The sequence below is a fragment of the Triturus cristatus genome, chromosome 3_1, assembly GCF_964204655.1.
Source record: "Triturus cristatus chromosome 3_1, aTriCri1.1, whole genome shotgun sequence".
In the NCBI taxonomy this organism is placed as follows: Eukaryota; Metazoa; Chordata; class Amphibia; order Caudata; family Salamandridae; genus Triturus; species Triturus cristatus.
The window spans coordinates 652,989,502-653,000,553 of record NC_140583.1 but is presented as its reverse complement, the minus strand read 5'-3'; the positions used below and the strand labels follow the sequence as shown (position 1 = coordinate 653,000,553).

General features: G+C 45.9%; 1 protein-coding gene across 1 annotated transcript in view; it reads right to left on the bottom strand.

The window, feature by feature from the left end:
• Positions 1-923: 923 nt before the first annotated feature.
• Positions 924-11,052, bottom strand: part of SPG11 (SPG11 vesicle trafficking associated, spatacsin) — a 623,940-nt gene continuing 613,811 nt past the window's right edge. The window contains exon 41 of the mRNA XM_085644681.1: positions 924-1,535. Within this exon, the coding sequence (XP_085500807.1) occupies positions 1,355-1,535 (181 nt within the window). The 3' untranslated portion in view covers positions 924-1,354. The remainder of the gene's footprint in view (positions 1,536-11,052) is intronic.

Genomic DNA, 11,052 nt, shown 5'->3' with positions numbered 1-11,052 from the left:
AACACATTGGTACAGCAATGGACCCTGAATCATGATAGCAGTTTCTTTCAACTCTGATACACAGCTGGTCAGCAAAAAACTGTAGGGAGTTTATTTCCATGAAGACGTCACTCCCCTGAGATTGGAAACCATTCCTAGCAAAGATGGGGAGCTCACCCAGGCTACAGCTAATGGCTGAGAACCTTGAAAACCCACTTCAGATATATTCTAGCTTAATGTAGAGGACTTATTGCGCCACATATGAACTGTTAGTGCAGCATTTTATTAATGTGGTTTCCTCATGTTTTCAGGATATTTATCCATCATCTTCTCTCTAGGTTTGAGCTCTGCTCGTACTGTACATCTTTTTTGGCATGCAGTCACGCATGGTGCAAGGTGCATTGCTAATGCAAGTGTGTGGTGTCTGTGTGACAACTCGCTGTGGCATTTCTTCGATGAGTGGCTTATGGTAAGATGGAGACTATTCCAGAATGGGAATCGACATGCACACAAAGAATGAAAGTAAACTAATGCTCACAATTAGCAATAAGACAAGGAGGAACAACATCATTTATGCTGTTTTAGCTTGGATTTTTTGCTGGCTTATCCTATGCTGATTCTAGCATTTCTCTCAACCCAGTAAAGTAAGGAAAAGATCCTAGGACCAACTGAAACAAGCGCTTCTTAGACTCAACGCCTCTGCTCCAACACCTCACGACTACATGACTTCAGCGTGGCCCGGCTGTGGATGGTCACCTCCACTAACCATCCTCACCACCAGCTACTGCCGATGTGTTCCATTCCTCTTAAGAGTGATGAAACGGTGTCAGACCACTTACCTTCATGTTTGTATAGTCTGTGCCTCTCACAAGAGTGCATAGAGACAAATACGTTACTCAGTATTACTATAAAGAACAAACAATAAAAATGCACATTTTATTGACTGATTTCGAACCACAATTATTTATTGGGTAGGCAGTCGAGCAAAAATGCTAAACACTCTCAGAGGAGTGAACATACTTGAACATAGTGCAATTAAGAGGTTTGTGTGAAAATGAGAGTACAGCAGGTGAGACCTGTATTCTTTGCTCACTTTCTACCTTGGTTCTACAGTCTGTTACCGTTCAATACACAGGAGAAACACATGGCAAATGTTTTTGTAATACTGTAACACTCTAGAACGGTCTCTGTCCTGCTGAAGAGGGAGGAACATTTTGATACTGCTGAACTCACTTTAAATGCAGTGGTGTCTGTGCTCTGCTAAGCCTGTTGTCACAAGCTTGATTGTCTCCTCTGTTCTTCCTGCCAGTCTGACAAACACAGCAAGTACAGGGACAACACTGGGAGAAAAGGAAGCCTTGCTCGTATGAGATGTCTAGCAAGACAACATGTCTTTGAGGCAGCAGCCAGTCTGGGGCTCCTTAAGAAGCATGTTCACGACATCGTAGAACTTGTTCTCATATGCCAGCTGATAGTACAGGAAGATGTCTTCACAGTAGCTGAGCAGCTTCTTTAGGTTGTGAGTAGCAGAAGGAGGTGTGTTATGCTGCTGGAACCTGCAAGAGAAAAGGTACAGTGTGTGAGAGGTCACCGCTAAGGTGCAATGGGTGGGGATGAGAATGGAGACTAGTAAGGGTCAACGGGTTTACGGTAAAATACAGTGGTTGGGAAGCCACCAGTTAAGAACAAGTTGCTCACTGTAGCAGCTTTTTTTTTTTTGTGGAATATATTTATTGGCATCTTCTCTATTACTGTACAAAAACATTTTTCAACAGCAAAACATATTAGCATATTCAAATTGACGTCTGTATCATATTCAAACAGCAGTGGTGGACAGTCAAATGATTGTATTATACACCAGCGGATCACTGTAGGCCCCTTCCATTCCCTCCACCCGTACACCCACCAAAGGAGATTGTGAATCAGAAAGTGAGAGTCAATAGTGTGTAAGCCATGGTTTCCATATTTTCCAAAACCTTTTGGGGCAGCCCGTGCTTTATAAGTCGTCTTTTTCCCCAACATGTACATATCCATACTCTTCTTTCACTCAACCAGAGACGGACTCGTCACTGCCCCCATGCTTTAGCCAAGTCGCGTTTCGCCACCACTAATCCCAATTGGAGTAAGATTAACTTTGGTTTGGGGAGGTCAATTTCGGTGGATATTCCAAGCAAAACAAACTGGGGAGTAAGTGGAACTGTCTCACCCATAATAGTTCCCAGTTCCTCCAACAGGGCAGCCCAGTACAGCTGTATCTTTGAACAATCCCATACTGTGTGAAAGAATGTACCCTCTGACGCTCTACAGCACAAATAGCCAGGTGTTTCCACCCTCCCAATGCTATGCAGTCGTGCTCTGTCATAGTATGTTCTATGCAGAGATTTTAATTGAATCAGCCTAAGCCACCTCTCGGGGATGCATCAGCGCCATTTCCCAATCTAAGTCCTCCATCTCTCCCAGTTCCGATTCCCATTTTGTCCGCAGATTCTGCAATGTGTCTGGTTTATTATTGATTATCGTTCTGTATGTCCAGGATGTTGTAAATTGAAACGTCGATGTAATTAAGCATTCACTAAAGACATGAATTCCCCTTTAGGACCAAGTCTCTTTCGTTATGTTGACTAAAGTCTGGACTCCATTTTGTATTGTCATGTCTCCACATGCTCAACACGAGAAGAGTCCTATCTTCGTGTTAGTTGCTCTTGCAATCTGCCTAGTAACAGTCTATAAATAGCTCCTTTGTCCGTCTGGCGCATGCCCAGACTTGACCACATCTGTTATCAGTTAGTCCTTTCTTGACCATGTTTTCGCGGGCTCAAGGAGTGTGTCAGCTCCGCCCATATATCGATTCTGTATCGAAAGTGACCATAAAAGGTAATATTCTTTGCCTCATGTTGTATCCACCCACTTATGAGCCCCTCTGTTGTGTATAAAAGGGGACCGTGTACGCAAGTTCTTTGTGCTACTCTATGCAATACTGAAGGGTGTTGTATGGATTGTAGGACCACCCTTAAGGGTTAATAAACTTTGTCTTTGTACTTTGCAGTTTCCGTGCCAACTTCCTTGTAGATTCCATTTGCAGGAGAGCGAACCCTTGTGTCCTGCGGGCCTAGCTGGGGCCTGTATTCATCAATTGGCGCCCGTCACGTGGGGCTCATCGGCGACTCGGATGCTCGAAGGATTGGTCGTGACGAAGGCGAGGAATTTGGCCGGGGATGTGATCACTGCCAGAGGCGCTTTAGTCCTGGCATCCCGAGGTTTTCTTCCTTCCCTTCCGAGCTGACCATCTGGGTGGCGCCGGTCCTCGACTGAGACCTCTTCTGTCGGTCCTGCCGTGACAGCCGTTTGGGCGAATTTTGGAGCTTGGCAGTTGGAATCTGGACTCTTGATTGGTAAGAACCGTTGTACGGTACTTGCTCCGAGTTTTGGAAGCCTGGTTTGTCTATTTGAGTTTGATTTGTGATGACTGGTCATATCTTGTATTGATTATTGTGAGAATATATGCGTTGCAACACATATAGGCAGGTAATGTGGAGATATTTCTCCAGAGCTGTGTAACTTTGAACGGCACAACGTTTAAGTGCCATTTTTTTGATAATACTGCATATTTTGCATTATTTTTGAACATGCCTGCTTTTAGCGCACTCCGTAAGTGGTGCTGCTGCTTTGGAAACCGGTTAAACCTCGAGGAATCTGCTCCAGCTCCCCCAGAGGGGACTCCTAATAGGGATATGTATGTGAAGCATGGTCTTTCTTCCATAATGTACAGCACAGTATGGAGGAAATACACCAGAAAGGATCCTGAGTTGCGATGGCCTTTGTATGGGTCGTTTGATATGCGTAAGATTGAGTACGTGGAACAGTGTATGTGTAAACGGCGTGCTCGTCAAGACATGTTTGAATGTGTGCGGTTATGGGTGAAAGAAGTGCGTGAGCGAGAGAAACGTGAGAAAGCGCTGTTTGATAAAGAGCAACGGAAGAATGATCATGTGCGAGCACAGGAAGCGAAGCGTCGGGAGGAAAGAGAACAGGCGGAGAGACGAGAGAAGGAGCGTAGGTTACAAGTGTCGGGTCAATATGCTGTTCGGCAGCCTCTTTATCCTGTCCTTACTAATCTTGATGATGATTTTTTCCTATTAGATCGTTCCCCGCCACCTTATGTAGGTGCGTCTGCTCCGACAGTTCAGGATTCTGGATCGGGTAAAGATAAGAAAGACACGCGATCCATGTTATCTCTTGAGCGCTCGGGTGAGCTTCGGAAACTTTCTTATCGTGCAGTTTCAAATAAGCTGTCGTTTTCAGAGCTGTTACCGGATCTGGAAGGATGGCAGGATAGGGAGAAAGTGTATTTTGCTGCCATTTTCTCTGATGAAGTGGTTGCTGCCTTTCGAAAATATTCTGATGTTTTTGAGCCGCAGGAGATAGTGTCGGATTCTAGAGCACTGCGTAATGGTACTTTCTCTCCCTCCCAGGTGCCTGATGCGGTCCGACGTCTGTTTGCGCTACGGGATGAAGTGCTTCGACTGCGGGAAAAAGCGCGCCGGAACAAGGAAGAAGAGAGCTTGACCTTGCAGGCGGACGACCAGCAGCTGTCTCCCCCCCAGTCAGATAAGAGCGACCTAGTGCATGTTAAACCAATGCGAGAGGCGGCACCTTTGTATGTTCCTCCTAAAGGAGCGGGGACTAGTTCGGATATTACCTCTGCCGATGCTAAGGGATATTTTGTGTACAATTGGGTTTATACTCCTTGGCATAGGGCTGATGTCATGGCATTAAAAAATGCATTGCCTGATCCCCGCAAGAATCCAGCGGCCTTCTACGAAGAAGTTGAGGGGGCCCTGAATTCTTGTACTATGACCTTAGCAGATATAGATCTGTTTTTTGGACTTATTTTACCACCAGATATGTGGCGATCTGTGCGGAAGGTGGACGATGTTGCCGCTTTTAAGGCTCGGTGGTCTGAGCTTGAGGATGAGGATAGGGAGAGGAAACCCGCGCAGAAACCACCTCAGATTATCTTAGATCTCCCCGCTGCTATTCTGACTAAGTTGAAGACAATCATCCCCCCTAAAAAGATTGACTGGAATATGTTAGCCTCGTGTAAGCAGAAAGTCGATGAATCAGTTGCAGATTTCTTTACGCGCTTTGAGGAGACGTTTCATGATTTTAGTGGTCAGTCACTTACGGATGATACGGGTCGACACCTCTTTGCTGATAAATATGTGGCGAATTTACTACCGGCGATCGCAGCCCGCCTAAAAGCGAGTGAAAGTTCTTGGTCCACCGCGACCCCGACAGCCCTCCTGACTATAGCTCAGTATTATGAGCGTCAGGAGCAAGAAGCGAAGGGACAGGAGGAGAAGAAATCGAAAGATTTAAAAACAAAGGTGATGTTAGCGCAAGTATATGGTCCGCCCCGTCGGGGTGTCAATAGAGGGCCGATCTGATTTGAATAGGAATCAATGTGCGTATTGTAAGCAATCGGGACACTGGGCCAGAGATTGCCCGGCGTTGCATGCTTCGCGTCAGGGACATAATCAGGGTGGCCCGAGAGGTAGAGGGGGTTTCTCGAATTTTAGAGGGACTTCTAACGATCACACTCGTTTTGATCCCGCCGGGCAGCAACGAGACAGACCTAATGTCTTTGATCGGCACAACCAGTATCAAGTGTCAGGGATTGATCGTTCTGGGTACCATGATTCTCAGCATGCATAGGAATGCGTTGGATGGGGGTTAGAATCAGTTGAGGTGCCGGTTGATCAGAAGGGTCCTTATGTATCAGCTGAGGTTTTGGGTTCTACTGATCAGTTCCTAGTAGATACAGGAGCGACTCGTAGTGCGCTGTCTAAACAATTGGTTCCGAGGGCTCCCCCATCTGGCTTAATGGTTACATCGGTAGGGTTTGATGGTACACTCTCCCGAAGCCCTCTTTCGCGGCCCCTCACATTTCAGGTTGATTCTTTTTCTGCACCCTGTCCGTTTTTGCTTGCCCAGAACACGCTGGACAACATTATGGGTCTTGATATGCTAAAGCACTTCAGAGCTACGATCCGCTGCTCCCCCGCTGGTGTGCGTGTGATATTAAATGATAATCACCCTCGGTCTGAACGGATGTGTGTGGTTGTAGAGGATGCTGTGTTAGCGACCCTCCCTCGTACTTTGTGGGCCACTTCGGATACTGATGTAGGACAGATGGTGATTCCGCCTGTTCACGTTAGTGTCCAGGAGGGGGCGGTGTTACCACACCTCCCACAGTATCGTATTTCCCAGGAGGGGGAGGAAGCTCTTACACAGATTGTGCAGGATTTGATTAAGGTGGGAGTAGTGGAGGAAGTTCCCTACAACGTCTGTAATAGCCCGATTCTACCCATTTTGAAAAAGGATACGGATGCCAAGGTTTATCGGTTTATAATTGATTTGAGAGAAGTAAACAAGATCGTGATACCTCAGTATCCAGTGGTTTCTGATATCACGACGTTGCTTACTTTGGTCCCGCCTACGGCGACTACGTTTTCAGTTATTGATTTGAAAAATGCTTTCTTTTCGATTCCTATTCATCCCGATAGCCGATACCTTTTTGGTTTCACTCTGAATAATAGGTCTTATCGATTTTGTAGAGTCCCTCAGGGCTACACAGAAAGCCCTAGCATTTACAGTCAAGCTTTGAAAAGACAATTGGACTCCTTTGTTTTGCCCGAGGGTGTCGCCCTCATTCAATATGTCGATGACATCTTGTTGGCGGCTGACACTCCGGAGCTGTGTGAGAAGAGTACGTTGTCCTTGCTTTCCTTTTTGGCATCCCACAATCACAAAGTATCTCGGAAGAAATTGCAGTTCTGTAGACCAAAGGTGACTTATTTGGGTCACCTTTTGTCTAAGGAGGGGCGGCCACTTACACCAGATCGTATCCAAGTAATTTTGGACACGCCAGTACCTTCCACGCAGAAGGACGTGCGTGCATTTTTGGGTCTTGTTTCTTTTTGTAGGCAATGGATATTAGGGTTCTCACACATAGCCAAACCATTATTAGCCCTTTTGACAAAAGACACACCTATTCCGCTTCCTTGGTCAAATGAGTGTGACGCTGCTTTTCAGCAATTACGACAGGCCCTTTGTTCAGCACCAGTGTTAGGGACCCCTGATTATACCAAACCTTTTTCGCTGTATGTGCATTAGAAAGATGGATGTGCATTATCAGTTTTAGTGCAGATGCACGGCGATAAGCAGCGCCCTTGTGCATATTTTTCGGCTGTACTTGATCCTGTTGCCCGAGCATTGCCTGGTTGTTTTCGCTCGGTTGCGGCGACAGCTGTGTCAATACGCCAAAGCGAGGGAATTGTGTTATCTCATAAGTTGTTGGTATTAGTCCCCCATGCTGTTGATGCCCTGCTTAATCAGACAAAGACGCAGCATTTGACCAGTGCCCGTTTAACGGGATATGAGCTGACGCTTTTGGCTCCTCATATTACGTTAAAGAGGTGTGTAACGTTAAATCCGGCCACATTGTTGCCATACCCCGAGACTCAGTCTGAAGCACGGAAAGCACATGATTGTATTCTTGTGACTGAGGAACAAACAAAGGGTCGTATTGATCTCCAGGATACGCCTTTTCCAGATGTAGATGGAGAACTGTGGGTGGACGGATCATGCCTGAAGCTACCAGATGGTACGACTTCAGCAGCGTATGCAATTACCACACTGCAAACAATAGTGGAGACAGCACGCATACCACAGAAATCAGCTCAAGCAGCGGAACTGATAGCATTAACACGAGCATGTGAGCTCAGTACAGGATTGTGTGTGAATGTTTATACAGATAGCCGGTATGCCTTCGGAGTAGCGCACGATTTCGGCCTGCTCTGGAAGGAGAGAGGGTTTTTAACGTCGCATGGAGTACAAATAATGCATGAAGAGTTAGTTCACAACCTTTTGACTGCATTGACATATCCGAGGAAAATTGCTATCATTAAATGTAGTGCCCATAAGAAAGTAGTTGATAAAGTTGGAGAAGGGAATGCGTTAGCAGACCGGGTGGCACGGGAGACTGCGATGCAGCCCGGTGCTACTGCCATGTATGTAGTGAAGTCGCAGGTAGAAAGATGGCACGATGCGAAGGAAGAAGTGCGAGAAATACAGAGGACCGCTTCTGATAAAGAACGGGAGCAATGGTCCAGTGAGGGAGAATTGGATGATGAGGGTTGCTGGTGAAATAAGCAGATGGATAGATGGAAGTTACCCACGGCTTTTGTACAACCTATGGTTCAGATGGCACATGGGCTAGCACATGTTGGAGCTTCCGCAATTGTAAAATTGTTTACCCAAGTCTGGGAGCATCCAGAGATTGCTATCACGGCAAAGAGGGTGGTGCAGACCTGTATGATCTGCCTGAGGTACAACCCAGGAAAGGGTACTCGAACTCCAGCAGGAGGATTTGTGACACCTACTGCACCCTTTGAGGTTTTGCAGATGGATTATATCCAGCTTGAGCGCTGTAACAATTTGAAGTATGTTCTAGTAGTGGTTTGTGCCTTTAGCAAATGGGTTGAGGCATACCCTACGAAAGACAATACTGCAATGACTACCGCCAAGATGCTGTTGAAGGAGTTCTTCCCTCGGTATGGCGTTTGTAGACTTCTGTGGAGTGATAACGGACCCCACTTTATAGCGGATGTTATAAAGTATGTTCTGAAGGGTCTGGGCATCACCCAGAAGTTCCACGCAGTGTTTCACCCTCAGTCTGCAGGACTAGTCGAGAAGTATAATGGTACACTGAAGCTCAAGATCGCTAAAATCCAAGCTTCGACATCTTTGACTTGGCCAGATGCTTTACCACTGGCATTATTGTCAATTAGATCGATACCGCACTCTCGAACCGGTCTTACCCCGTATGAGATTATTTTCAGACGCCCAATGAATATTTGGGGTCTACCAAGACCTAAGGCTGTGTATGATGTACCTTGTGTAATGATGAATGATTATCTGGCACAGTTAACGGATAATTTGGTTTCTATTCATCAACAGGTCCGGGAGGCACTCCCTGATCGGTCCACCGGCGAAGGACATAGTCTCCGGCCTGGAGACTATGTTATGGTGAAGATTTTCGAAAGGACGAACAGCTTGGAGCCGAGATGGGTTGGTCCTGAGCAGGTCCTACTTGCAACGAGGACGGCTGTGCGGGTTTCCAACAGAAAGAATTGGATCCATTCCCTGCACTGTCGCAAAGTACCGCCCGGATTGGTGGAGCCTGCTGTATTGACCGATCAACGAGAGATTCTGACCACAGAGAAAGGCCGTGCTGTGGAACCGAACGACACTGAGGAGCTCTTTCCGGATCACGCGACTCCTGGAGGAAAGCGATATCATCTGAGACCAAGGAAGTGAATTCTTCAGTATCAGGACATGTTGTCAGAACGGCCCTTGGGTTAGTGAAACGGAGAGCCAATGAGGCAAGGGGGGGGATCAGCCCTGCATTAGTGTAGTGACACCCGTCTTGGCCCGCTGGTGAAGAAATCAACCACTGCCCAAGGGGAAGAGTTCTGACAAACCTTTTAGTTTCAGGAAGATATTGATTCTTTATTTTGACATGGAGAAAAAGAAAATCCTTTGTGCAACAGGTTTTATGCTCACAGTAGCTATTGTTGGGATAACCACATGGTTTGTGGAGGATGTGACTCCTGCTCGAAAGTTACTTGTGTTGACCACTCCAGTGCCTGAGGAGCACTACTTTTATACCCTTCCGTATCAAGAATTGAAGCATCGTCAGTCTTATTTGAATAACACTTTCATCCAGATGTTGCATCATACCCACGTTGCCACGAATGCTACGAACTGTTGGATATGCGGTATGATGCCAGCTCATCAGAAGAAAGGCGGAACGCCATTCATACCTCTTCCTTTCTCTCATAATGGCTCTTGTAGAGCATGGTACACTTTGCTTTTCGCCACCCGGAAACCTACAGTGGGACGATTACTCTTCAGACTTAATAGGGAATGTCATCAGGATAAAGATGGATACCCGCAAGCGAATGGGACAATTTGGGAATGGGAAGAGTATCGACCAGACAATGAATCGATTCCTTATATTTTCACGAACACCAGAGACACTGTGGGGAAAGACCGATTTGTGATTCAAGTGGCACAAGCTCAAGCGGACCTGTGTGTCCAGAGTGTGGGTTATATTCCTGTTGGTGTTAGTGATTGCATCACTATTCTAAATATCGACGGATTGAATAACAGTACCTTCTTAGCATCCCATAATACATATTTCGTATGTGGAAATAAAGGTTATTACCGTTTGCCAGCCGGTTGGTCCGGAGTATGTTATGTAGCATTCCTATTGCCCCCTGTATTCTTAGCACCTGCATCTTATCATAAGGATTTGAAGTTGTTAAATAATGTGACTGTAAATAGGTATAAACGTACTCTATCAATTGATGATGTGGATCATACTGACACTAGTCTGCAGCAGTATATTGATTTTAATTTAGGATTGTTTTTCTTCGTTGGAGCTGCCCTAAATAGTAGGAAAGTTCGAAGGTTAACAAGAGTGGTAGAGGCTGTGACAAACCAGACCGCTGCTGCTCTTGGGAATCTTACGGAAGAATTACAGATTACTAGAATTGTTGCATTGCAGAATCGCATGGTGTTAGATGTTATGTTAGCTGACCGAGGTGGAGCTTGTAAAATTATCGGAAGTAGTTGTTGTGTGTTTATCCCTGACCACACGCCGTCAGTTTATAATGCTATTAACAGGTTGCACAAAATTGCACCTGAAATCCATACAGAAAACGGCACTTGGACCTTTTCTGGATGGTTTTGGGCATTGTTCACTGCTTGGGGGTGGAAGGTCTTAACTGGTCTCTGTGTTATTGTAGCAGTTCTGTTTTCTTGTTGCATTTGTGTCCAATGTGGTCCTTTGCTCTGTTCCTTATGTGTATCATTCTGTATTCCTGATAAGAAAGCTATTGCCAATGTCACTTATCAGAAACATTTAGCTAAAGAAGTAGAGGAAATGATGACAATTGACATATACGATGATTATCCTAACAAACCGGATGTCTTCAGTAAATGCTG